The following is a 12,615-nucleotide window of genomic DNA, read 5'->3' as shown; positions in this document are numbered from 1 at the left end:
CGTATTTGCATAGTTTGTGAACCTTTGCTAAAAAAGAAAAAAAGCATTCGCTCTTTCCTCTACCAGCCAGCAGTAGAGATAGATGAATGCCACAAATTTTGCGTCTCTCCTTTCCCTTTCAGGAAAAACAATGACAAGGTTTCACAGCAGTGTTACATCAACCTCAGCTTGATACCACTCAGGTTTGGCAAAAAAGCTGCTTTGAGTACTAATAATGTTACTAATATGAATGTTCTGGTTATTATTTCCATATTTTAAAAAAAGGCAAAGGTTAAGTTCACAAAACGATGCCAAAGATCGGGTTGGCCATGCAACAGCTGGACCTGGGCCAGATGCCCGCGGGGCGGGGAAATACTAAAGCATGGGTCGGCCTCAGCAAAGCAGCCTCCTGCTCGGCTAAGGGGCCTCAGGGCAGCTCACCACCAACCCCTCTGAAGACCATTTACCAATCCCTCACTGCAGAGAAAGAACCTGGGGACAAACGTCAAGAAAACAATATAACTGAAAAGGAACTAAAATGTATTAGGCCAAGGAAGAGCTAATATAAAGATGCTAAGAAAAATAATCCCACAGACATTCAATGATGGTAGAGAACTGGAAATTGGAACTCTTCAAGTTCAGGAAGGGTTGCACCTTCATTTTTATTATTTCTTTCTTAAAGGTTCATTTTTCACTCCTACTGCATTATCTACATTTAGCTGTCTTACTCAGCTAGGCAAATGATGCTGTGACTGCCATAGAGCTGTAGGCAATATTTAACTGGGTAGAAAATGGAAGGGGGTCAAAATGTAACCTTGGACTCTATCTGCTGCAAACCACAATTTTCTATTGCACCCTGGGCCGCTCTATTCAATGGTCCCAGGCTGTCCTCTCGTCCCGCACAGCCTCCTGTGCCCCCCATCTGCCTGGGGCTGTTCTGTCCTGTCCTCTCCCCAAAGCCGCCACCCCTTCAGCCTGGCTAGCCCGAGACAGGTGTCCAGCAGAGCGACAGCCGCTGCAAGGAGCTCACACGCAGGTGTGAGGAATCTGGTTTGCCGTGAAACATTCGGTTATCCTCAAATGCAAAGTCCTCAGTAGTTCTCAGCTTTGGCTGTAATTAGAATCACCTGGGGAGCTTTTTTTTTTAAGATTTTTTTTTTTTAATTTATTTGAGAGAGAGAGAGTGAGAGAGAGCAGGAGAGGGGAGAAGGTCAGAGAGAGAAGCAGACTCCCCATGGAGCTGGGACCCCGATGCAGGACTCGATCCTGCAACTCCAGACCTGAGCCAAAGGCAGTTGCCCAACAAACTGAGCCACCCAGGCACCCGCCCAGGGAGCTTTTAAAACTCCTGATGCCCAACTTTCGATGCTACACCTCAGAACAGTGAAGTCAGACTCTCTGGGAGTAGTACTCGAGCTGTGATATTTTTTTCAATATCCCCTACGACTCCAGGGTGCAGCCAGGTTTGAAAAACCAGAGCTTCCCAGTCTGGTGTGTACGTCCCAGCCAGGGGCTGGTGAACATGCAGATCTGGACTGAGCAGGTCCAGCGCCGGGGCCTAAGATTCTGTATTTTTAACAAGCTTCCAGGATACGGATGACTGACTAAAATAAAACAAAGCAAAAGTATCTATACTACTTGTTAAACAGTGTCTCAAAATATAACCTTGTCCTCTTCCTCAAGTACAAGTAATGGTGATAAGAGTGAATTATGAGGTTGGACACTTGGGGCGCCTGGGGGGCTCAGTCCATTAAGCTTCTGACTTCAGCTCAGGTCATGATCCTGGAGTCCTGGTATGGAGCCCCGCATCTGGTCTCCCTGCTCAGCGAGGAGCCCACTTCTCCCTCTGCCTCTGCAACTCCCCTGGCTTGTGCTCTCTTGCTCTCTCTCAAATACATACAATTTTTAAAAATGTATTTTAAAAAAGGGTGGACACTTGATATTTAAGATTGGATGTTTTTTCATTGATTTTCATAGCACCTTAAAAGTAACAAGGAAAAAGTAGACATCACCAAACCAATAAGGAATGTGTTACTTAAAAAAAAAAAAAAAATCCCAAGAGGCAGAATCTGGAGCTTGTCGTTTTTAAGAGAAACATGTGGCCTGTCTTCTTTTAGAACACACTGAAATGGGCTTATTTGTCCCACTTAAGAGAGTGCATTAAGTAGTAAAGGATGGGGGCGCTTGGGTAGCTCAGTAGATTAAGCATCCGGCTCAGGTCATGATCTCAGGGTCATGAGATCGAGCCCCAGTGGCAGACTCCACGCTCAGCAGAGCGTCTGCTTCTCTCCTTCTCCCTCTCCCTCGGCATGTGCTTTCTCTCAAATAAATAAATAAATAAAACTTATTTTTAAAAACTTCTTTAAAAAAAAAAGACACACTGTCCAGAATACTCACTGCTTTTTTTCCAAGAGCTGATTTTAGGCTTATCCTCACTTTAATGCTTTGGTCAGCATCTAATTAAAGAGAAATCAGAGACTGTTGGTTACAGATGACAGATCGACCATGTGCCTTTACTTCCTTCCCCTCTCAAGATCCCACCAAAGTGATAGTAAAGGAATTTTTTAACAGGTATAAATAGTTTTGGAAAATGAGAAGTAATGGCGGTGGTGGTGGTGGTGGTGGTGGTGGTGGTAAGTGCTCTCTCAAGGGCCAGGAAGCCACAGCCTAAAGTGAATGCAGAGGTAGTACAGACCCCAAAAGTCCCAGAGAGTCCTGGAGCAGCTTGGGAAGAAGAAGAAGAAGAGATCAGACTGAAAACAATGGGAATGAAAATTAAGATATGGTTAAAGCCGGGGCGCCTGGGTGGCTCAGTGGGTTAAGGCCTCTGCCTTCGGCTCAGGTCATGATCCCAGGGTCCTGGGATTGAGCCCCGCATCGGGCTCTCTGCTCAGCGGAGAGTCTGCTTCCTCCTATCTCTCTCTGCCTGCTTCTCTGCCTACTTGTGATCTCTGTCAAATAAATAAATAAAATCTTTAAAAAAAAAAAAGATATGGTTAAAGCCCCGTGGGACACTGTTAACCCTCCTACCCCACATGCTCTTGTTTAGAAAGACACTTGGAGGTTCTGCTGCAGCAGAACAAGAGGTGAGGTGATCCAAGAAAGAAGGTCTGGAATTCAGGAAGCAATGGATTCAACCCAGGAAACCAGCAAAAGGATGGATGACTCAGGATGAAAACTGTGGTCAGACTGAGACAGAAGAACGCAGGACTCTAAGAGGGAAGTCTTCAGGAAAAAATGAGACTGAAAAGAATAGATACGTTGGAATACCTGGAAAAGATAAATGCAACATTGATAGCAAATTAGATATTAAAAAAACAAGGCAGTAGAAACTCCAGGACAAACAAAGAGCCACATAGGAAAGGCTTTAAAACAGTATATTACTTGGCTCTATAGGCATTATGATACAAATACTGATAATTTCTTATAAAAATACTAAAACTTTATTGAGATGAGAAAGGAAAGTGGAAGAGGAGGCAGGAGTGCATGCCTAAAACTGACCAATAAAGAAATTATATAAACATAATGTTCAGAGATATGAAAGTGACTGCCAGAAAGAGGAGGTAATAGCATTAAAATTGATTTAAAAAGCATTTGTCTTTGAAGAGCGGGATTCAAATGCAGTGGGTTGGAGAGTTTTATACTCTTTTATTTTAAATATGGGGCTGATAAAGCAGAGTTGAAAGAGAGAGAGAAAATGTGTGTGTGTGTGTGTGTGTGTGTGTGTGTGTGTGTGTAGTTTTCATCATGCCTGATACATAGTAGGTGCTCAACAAATGCGTTTCCTCCCCCAATAAAATAGCAGCTGCCACCATAGCACAGTCAGAAGTAGGGTCTACATAGAGGGAGAACATACTCGGCTGTGTCATAGCCCCATGAGATGGGCCAGAGGGGACTAAGGGAAGCAGAAAGGGAGTCATTTGAAATGTGTCAACTCAGAGTACTCACATGGACTCCAGTCAGTGTTCCAACCCACAAAAGAATTCCTGTTTTGCTCTTTCAGCCAGGTAAACAAGGGCTCGAAGTAGTTGAGCAGTGGTCTTACATCCATAGTCTTTGCTCCTACAACACGTTCCAAGGCAAAGGTCCAGGGTTTTGATCTTCCAAGGCTTAGCATTTCGCTACATGCAAAAAGGGGAGGGTGGGTTTAGGGCCTTTTGAGGAATTCCAGATGTACACATATTTACACTATGATCTATGGTTTCTCCTTTTTGGCTTAGCTAAGCTTGCTCCTGGCTGATAAGAAAATCAGGCGGGTTAATGGATGTATTCATCCGTCAATCTCTTTCCTTCTAATGACTAGAGAGGGAGCCCTGTAGTTATGACATGGAGAGGAGATAGACTGTCCAGCCATCGCATGGTCTAGGTTCCTGTGTGACCATAAAATAAACATTTAATTTGCGGATGAGGACATTCTGAGTTCAAAATTTTTCTTTGTAAAACAAGGAAATCAAATTCAAATCTAGGCATGGAAATATTGGTAATATTGGGTAGCAGGAGAGGTTCAATATTTTGAAATATTTCTTTTTTTTTTTTTTAAAGATTCACCTATTTAACTGAGAGAGAGGGAGAAAACGAGTGGGAAGAGAGGCAGAGGGAAAGAGAATCTTCAATTCAGATTCAATTCAGTTCAGATTCTCTGCTGAACATGGAGCCTGATGCGGGGCTTGACCCCACCACCACAAGATCACAACCTGAGCCAAAACCAAGAGTTGGACGCTCGACCAACTGTGCCACCCAGGTGCCCCTTGAAGTGTTTCTTACTGCAGCTTCTGCCCAGCTTCACGGGAATTGGAGATGTCACATTTGTATAGGGGACCTTCATGTTTAGCTATTTGACAAAGGGCTTCTTGAAACTGGAATTGGTAAATGGTCCTTGTGTAATATCTGTAAAGCAGATGAACAAGAGAGCAGTGCCGTGTTTAGTCACTGTGCTAGACTCATAGACTGGGGCGTAAGTTTAAATTCTAAAGCTCTAGTCCCAAAGAGATATTAATCCAACCTCTTTCTCCAGAAAGACCCAAAAATGAATCCTGCAGACACATCATAGCCTACTTGTATTTATGTATCAGCTGATTAAAAAGGTGGTATTACTCACTATGGAGTATTATGCCTCCATCAGAAAGGATGAATACTCAACTTTTGTGGCAACATGGACGGGACTGGAAGAGATTATGTTGAGTGAAGTAAGTCAAGCAGAGAGAGTCAATTATCATATGGTTTCACTTATGTGTGGAGCATAACAAATAGCATGGAGGACAAGGGGAGATGGAGAGGAGAAGGGAGTTGAGGGAAATTGGAAGGGGAGGTGAACCATGAGAGACTATTGACTCTGAAAAACAATCTGAGGGTTTTGAAGGGGCGGAGGGTGGGAGGTTGGGGGATCCAGGTGGTGGGTACTGTAGAGGGCACGGATTGCATGGAGCACTGGGTGTGGTGCAAAAATAATGAATACTGTTACGCTGAAAAAATAAAAAATTTTTTTAAAATGTGGTATTACTTTGTTAAATGTTAGTTCACATTTGTATTGTGTTTTACGTATTTATGGCCCATCATATAAATAATGCCGAGTGATCCTTATGGGAGGCCTACGATGTTATTCCCATCTTCCAACTAAAGAAACTGAGGTTCAGCAAGTTCAAAATGTGGGGCTAACGGGTGAAGAACATAGGTTTTTGGACTACCAATTAAAAATACTCTATTACCATCACTCTGAACACTGCCAGTAACAAGAAGACAAAGATCATTTTATTTCCCCTAGGGATACTAAAAATTCCTTCGTGGTGGAGAAAAGATCTCATGTAAGTTTTACTGGACCCAATAAATCGTGTTGAGTTAAAACTGAGTTAAAACTGATTATCTGTTTTGAGGTTCTAGGGGGAAGGAGGGTAGAAAGAGAAATTTCAGTCATTACTTCATAGATCCCTATTTCTTTGCCATTAGCACAGCTGTCCACAACCCTGGAAGTTAAACAGTGAGAAGAAACCTGTCAGTTACCTGATGAATGAGTAATCGTTAGCAACATGGAACAGAGCAGCAGGGTCACAGTATGTCTCATCATGGGGCAAGGGTTCCACCACCCCGACTATATCTCGCCTTTGGGGAGAAAAAGCAGTACGTTAGCCATGGGGCCCTTATCAGGGGAAGGTACGGTTAGCGTGGTTTTGTCAACCAATGGCATTTATAATGGAATTAGTTGTCACGTGAAATAGAAACAGTGTAAAAAATTACAGAATAGAGCCCTTATATGGTTATCTCTTCCTTTTTTAATTCATCCAGAATATATCACTGGAAAACAGCTGTATCTTCAAAACACTAATTTAATAAAGTGCATCGCATGGCCAAAACTGTACTGTGAAAATCTTAATAATCTCTCTTCGGTGCCACATTTCACATGTTCCTGGCAGGCAGAATTTTGTAACATTGACATCTTATTCTTCAAAGCTAGCTGGAGTGCCCCCTCCTCTGTGAGGCCTGCTCCTGACCCCACCCACCTGCCAGCACAGTGAACCCCTTCAGCTCCCTTAGCCTTCTCTAGCCATGCTCCTTTGGCATTTCTCTCTCTGTTTTACAAGTATTCATACACAGCTTCTTCTTGGCCCTGGAGACTGGAGCTCCTAGAAGCGGGGCTGTCTCAGTTACCTTTATGGTTGCAGTGTCAATCGTGATGCCTGATGCTAAGCAAAGACTCCATGTATGTTTGGTGAACTAATGGACTGATTAATGCATAGCGAATTATTTTAAGGGTCTGGTACCATTTAACTTTCAAAATAAACCTTTAAAGGGATCAAAAACGAATTCAACCAGAAAAAAAACTAGGGAAACCAAGTATTTGGCATTATTCAAACTTAAAACATTTGTCCTTTCTGACTGTGGGGTCATTAGAGACAAATTCAGTAATACTCAAATGCGAGAAATGGTTATTTTTGCTGCTCCTTCCTCCCAAGTAGAATTTATGTCAACAGAGAATCTTGGCAGGACAGTGGCACTGACTTAAATTCATGGACATGGGGCTAAATATTATATAGGTAGATCTTCACCACAAAAAGGAAAATAAGAAAAACAAGCAAAATTGACAGGAGTCTAATAGAGGGAGGGGAAAAGACTCTTCTTCTCCTTCCCTCCCTCCCTCCTTTCCTTTCTTCCTTCCTTCCTGTCTTCTTTTGTAATTCTTTCATCCCAAACCCATTTATTTCATACCTGTGTGTCCCAGGCATGAAGAACTATTGAAAGGGATCACGGTCTGTTGCCCAAAAGTGCCAGCCTCTCACTAGCCTGGAATTCTCTCTGTTTCCCTCTACAAACACCTGGTTACCTGTCACCTCTTTCTCAGAGCTCAATCTGGAGGCCTCTCCACACGTGACCCACCAGATATGGCTTTGGATCTTGCGCTGGATGTTCGTGGATCCCTATACACCCCCATCACAATAGACCACGTTGCCATGGTTTCATTTTTCACATCCCCCCACAGACTGAAAGTCCTTTAAAGTCAAGGAAAACATCTGAAATGGCCAGCATTGGATCTCCAGTGCTTTGTCTAAGATATTACAGTTTTATGGGTGACCCAGCACTTAAGAAGATAGACCATGAGAAGTTGTGTCATCAGATCCTGCTTGGGGGAAGGGAGAGCCAAGAAAATGTTATCTGAGGAGAAAGCATCCAAATAGAGACTTAAAAAATAAAAAGGAGGCAGGGTGTGCATGCACGTGTGTTCGAGCATGCGCGCGCATGTGCGTGCGTGTGTGTGCACACACACGTGCCTTCAGGCCAGGAAAATGCCTTTAGATAAGTGGCAAACTCATGAGACAAAACATTTTGCTGATTGCATATTCATTGACTTACTTCATCTCCCACCATTTCTGCATCCACTGCTCTTTGGGAATTTCACCCTTAAAGACCATCCATCTCCACTTTTCTAACATGTAAGTAAATGGTAGAGTTCCAACAATTGTAAGTGCTTGTTTGAGTAGGAAGTTTATGTCTGTTTCTGAAAGTACAATGGAAAAGGATAAATATTAACGTGAGGATGACAGTGGGTGTTTTGCATTGATTTCCCAATCTCGAGATATCATTTCTCAAGATATGCTTACAGTGAGATTACACGAGAAATTTAGTGACAGTGGACATGATAATATGTATCTACTCACTTTCTCAGCTAGGGGACTTGGAGGAGGGTAAAGACTTGGAAAGAACAGGTAAAATTAATCTGCAAGTAACTGCTAATCCCCATTTTTTCATGAGTGTCAATTGCCCTCCTTACATACCTCTTTTCAGAGCTAATTAGGGCTAGTTCATCTACTGTCATACTATTTATTCTTGTAAACTCCATGAAGGCGGTGACTGTTAGTGTCTCATTCGAGACTGTATACCTAGCCTGGTGGCTCCTACATGATACCCTCTCTGAGTCTTTGTTAAAAAACAAATAGTAAACAGATGCGACCAAAACCTAGTAAACCAGGGAGGAAAAACCCAAACAAAAAAGGAGCCTCCCCAGAAGAAACTATGCACTGGATAATCAGAAGGACAGTCCACCTTAAATGTACTGGCATCTTCTTCACCTCAGCTTAAAATGCTTTAACACATTATGTGATCTCATCTATCCCTTATTTAGTGATGTTTAAAAAAAAAAAAAGCAGTAGAACTCACTCTTAGTATACAAACGAAGCTCCACGAACTGTAAGCAGGGGGGACACTATCTACTTGGCACACCACTGTATCTCCAGTGTTGAGAAAAATGCCTTGCACATAGTATATGCTCAGTAAATATTTTTGGAAGAAGAAAGGAGGCAAGGTAAAGGGAAGGAGGGAGGAAGAGAAGGAATGAAGGGATTCACTCAACCTCATTCACAGATCGGGGCAGAGCCAAATAAGGAAGCAAGAGTTTTTCAAACCAGTGGTTTAACCATGTTTAGTACTATTCTAGTGATTCAATCTTCTTTGCCAGCTGTCAGGAAATATTTTAAAAATGATAAAAACAAATAATTGTCTGTTAATTGACTTAATTATATTTTAAAATTGGGCAACAGGTGTGGTTGCCGTGAACTCCCTTTCCTTTGTTGCTCCCTTCATGGGAGGATGCTGTTTCTCGTCTATTACCCACTGGGTTTATGCTTACAGCAACTTTTTCAGACATGCTGATGGCTTTACACTGACCTACTCCCAGGCCTTCATGAGATCACCAAAGTCTGGAGCCAGAAATCAAGGCACAGGGGCGCCTGGGTGGCTCAGTGGGTTAAGCCGCTGCCTTCGGCTCAGGTCATGATCCCAGGTCCTGGGTTCGAGCCCCACATCGGGCTTTCTGCTCAGCAGGGAGCCTGCTTCCTCCTCTCTCTCTGCCTGCCTCTCTGCTTACTTGTGATTTCTCTCTGTCAAATAAATAAATAAAATCTTTAAAAAAAAAAAAAGAAATCAAGGCACAGTGAATTGCCCCCACAAGGATGGAGCTCATGACCTTGACCTCACTGACCAAATGTTCCAGCCAGTGGAACTGATGTTTTGAACCAAACAACTAAAATGAGGGGAGGGAAATATACAGAAGAGAACATATTTGGCTCTAAGTATCCTCCTTTTACAAGGAAAAATCGGAAGTCATGGCATCTTCACTGAAGAATCTGGATCTTGCGAATATTCGTCATGTGCCATCAAGTCCCAGGCATCCAAAGAAAAACAGGCTGCCTTGGAAAAGATGTTGAAGGATAGTATGGATCTGAGGGGACGTCATAGGGGCGAATTCATGCGTCAGCTGGCTGAAAAAAACGTTTCAGTCCCGTCTAATCTTGATATTCCACCACCCATTCTTTAAGAACTCTAAAATTTCAAGTCACACTTTGCTTTGTATAATATGGGAAAAGCTTTAGATTAGGGCTCTGGTTCGGGTTCCGCTATGCTGCTTTTTGACCTTGGGCTAGTTACTTTTCCTCTTCTGTCTTCAGTTTGCTGCCTCAGCAAATTGGTTTTTAGAATGTTTCAGCTCTCACATTTTGGGAAGTTTTTACCTAGAAACCAGGGGGATCTAGTCAGAACTAATTAGCTGCATGACCATGGATAAGCCATTTCAGTTCTGTGGGCCTGTTTTAGCATCATTTTTTCCCCCGTTAGATGTTTCTTAGAGTTCTAAGACCATTCATTCAGTCAGCTCTCTTATGCCTTTTTCTTTTTTTTTTAATTAAAGATTTGATTTATTTGAGAAGGAAAGGAAGAAACAAAGAAAGAAACAAAGAAAGAAAGAAAGAAAGAAAGAAAGAAAGAAAGAAAGAAAGAAAGAAAAAAAAGAAAGAAAGAAAGAAAGAAAGAGCGAAGCACAAGCATGGAGAAAGGCTCCCTGCTGAGCAGAGAGCCCGATGTAGGGCTCCATCCCAGACCCTGGGATCGCGACTCAAGCTGAAGGCAGACACTTAACTAACTGAGCCACCCAGGTGCCCCCTGTTGTGATATAATCTTTAAAAAATATTTTTTACCAGGAGCAATTCCCAGTTACCCATAAATACCACATGCTTTATGTGGCAAAAATTAAATATATCCCACACATGATAATAAATGCTTTTGCCCACAACCAACTAAGACTCCCCAAAACAAGCCATGAAGAAAAATGTCCATACCACTGTCTTCAGAAAAATCAGGTGGCAGAAGACCAATGTTTTTCAAATGGTTGGGTGTAGCTGCAGAAAGTGACATGATTTCCCCCACAGCTTCATGGAACCCTTCATTAGCTCCATTTCTCAGCAGGAAGGGTTGTGCGGCATATGCCATGTCATACTGGATGTGTCCCATCTCGTGATGGGCTGTCAGGAAGTCATCCATCGTCACCTTTGTGCACATCTTGATCCTGCACAAAAACAGGCAAGATGGAAAACGAATCTCAATGAATTTAATTTAATCATCACAGTAAGTGCAGTATAGGATTTTGGTAGCACAGATCATCATTCCAAGATCTGTTCCCCGATGAGTCTTAAGGACTTACCTTTTATGTCCTAGAAACAGTACAAGGTACTTAAAATAAAGTGATAGGCGGGGCTGAATCCTATTGCTCACAAACTAATAGAAAGATAAGCAGAGTCTTCTACTAGAAAATCCCTCGGGCAAGTACTCTGTCAGTGATCAGTAGACAGGGCCTTGGGCTTAAACAGTAAGTGAATGTAGGCACAGTCTCCTAGAAGCACAGAGAAGGGCATACCTGAGAATGCAACCGTCCAGGCAACCCGGACCTTGGTCAACATGTAGAAGTTTGCCAAGTAGATGGCAGGGAGGGGCAAGACATTGACATTCCTGGAAGTGCTCGGTGAGAAAGGCTTGAGAAAAGGGTGTAGCATTCAGGACACTGCAGGAGATTTGGTAAAGCCAAGATAAGAGAAGTAGGAGGAGAAGGGGCTTGATATGTGGGAGTCATTAGCATGTAATTCAGGGAGTAGATGTGATGGCCCATGAAGCAGGTAAAGAATGGCAAGGAAAGAGGGCCAAAAACAGAGCCCTAAGAGGTCCCAGTACAGATGGAGGGGAGAAAGATGATTCAGAGAAGATGGAGAGGGAGAGAGAGAAAGAGAGAGAGAGAGAGAGAGGTCAAAGAAGTCCAGAAGAGATGATGCTGAGTGAAATAAGTCAAGCAGAGAGAGTCAATTATCATATGGTTTCACTTATTTGTGGAGCATAACAAATAGCATGGAGGACAAGGGGAGATGGAGAGGAGAAGGGAGTTGGGGGAAATTGGAAGGGGAGGTCAACCATGAGAGACTATGGACTCTGAAAAACAATCTGAGGGTTTTGAAGGGGCGGGGGGTGGGAGGTTGGGGGAGCCAGGTGGTGGGTATTGGAGAGGGCACGGATTGCATGGAGCACTGGGTGTGGTGCAAAAATAATGAATACTGTTACGCTGAAAAGAAATTTTAAAAATTAAAAAAAAAAAAGAAGTCCAGAAGAGCACAACAATGCAGAAGCCAATGAAAAAAATGGCATTTCGAAGAAAACCTGTAAACACTGTCTAAGACTGCAGTGGCCCAATGCGATAAGGACTCCATTTGGCAATGAGACTATGGTCCTGTTCAACTTGGCCAGAGCAGTTCCATTCCAGTGAATGCAGCCGGTGTATTTCAGTAGGTTCCCAAATTAATTTTCCTACCCCTCTGACCATGCCATCCCCCTGATAAATACCCTGTAAGTGTCCCCCAGTGCTCAAGAAGAAACTCAGCCTCCTTAATACAGCCCAGTAAGACCTGCTTTTCTAAGCCGGTTTTTCTCCATTCTTTTTTGAAACAATTCCAGGAAGGGCTGCTGTGTGTTCAGTGTCTACAGTACCCAATATCCTGGGCTAGGAAACTTACATTAACTCCCTCATTTTTCAGCCTCACTGTACTGGTGTCAGCGAAGTGTTTTGATAAATAAGGCTCTCTTGGAACATTTATTTACGTACGGTCCGTGGCTGCTTTGATGCCACAAGGGCAGAACTGAGTTGTTGCAGCAGAGACCTGCAAAGCCTGAACTATTTACTATCTGACCCTTTCCAGAACAGGACCGTCAAGCCCTACTCTAGTGGGCGCTGCTGGGGGCCTACCCAGGCCAGCTCTCCCAGGCAGATCCCTACATGCCCCATTCAGACTGAGTCATAGAGGTTAAAAGCCAACAGCTTCTTCCTTGTGCCCTGCC

At 43.1% G+C, this 12,615-nt stretch overlaps 1 protein-coding gene across 2 annotated transcripts in view; it reads right to left on the bottom strand.

The window, feature by feature from the left end:
- The window catches only part of ACE2 (angiotensin converting enzyme 2), a 39,815-nt gene that overhangs the window by 7,277 nt on the left and 19,923 nt on the right, over positions 1 to 12,615 (bottom strand). For both annotated transcript variants that reach the window (XM_047715582.1, XM_047715583.1), the window contains 6 exons: positions 10,578 to 10,804; positions 7,822 to 7,966; positions 5,977 to 6,075; positions 4,744 to 4,866; positions 3,928 to 4,100; positions 2,377 to 2,435 (listed from right to left, as the gene is read on the bottom strand). In XM_047715582.1, coding sequence (XP_047571538.1) covers positions 2,377 to 2,435; positions 3,928 to 4,100; positions 4,744 to 4,866; positions 5,977 to 6,075; positions 7,822 to 7,966; positions 10,578 to 10,804 — 826 coding nt within the window. The remainder of the gene's footprint in view (positions 1 to 2,376; positions 2,436 to 3,927; positions 4,101 to 4,743; positions 4,867 to 5,976; positions 6,076 to 7,821; positions 7,967 to 10,577; positions 10,805 to 12,615) is intronic.

This window comes from Lutra lutra, chromosome X (assembly GCF_902655055.1).
Source record: "Lutra lutra chromosome X, mLutLut1.2, whole genome shotgun sequence".
Taxonomy (NCBI): Eukaryota; Metazoa; Chordata; class Mammalia; order Carnivora; family Mustelidae; genus Lutra; species Lutra lutra.
The sequence above is the reverse complement of the archived record's forward strand: the minus strand, read 5'-3'. Positions and strand labels throughout refer to the sequence as shown.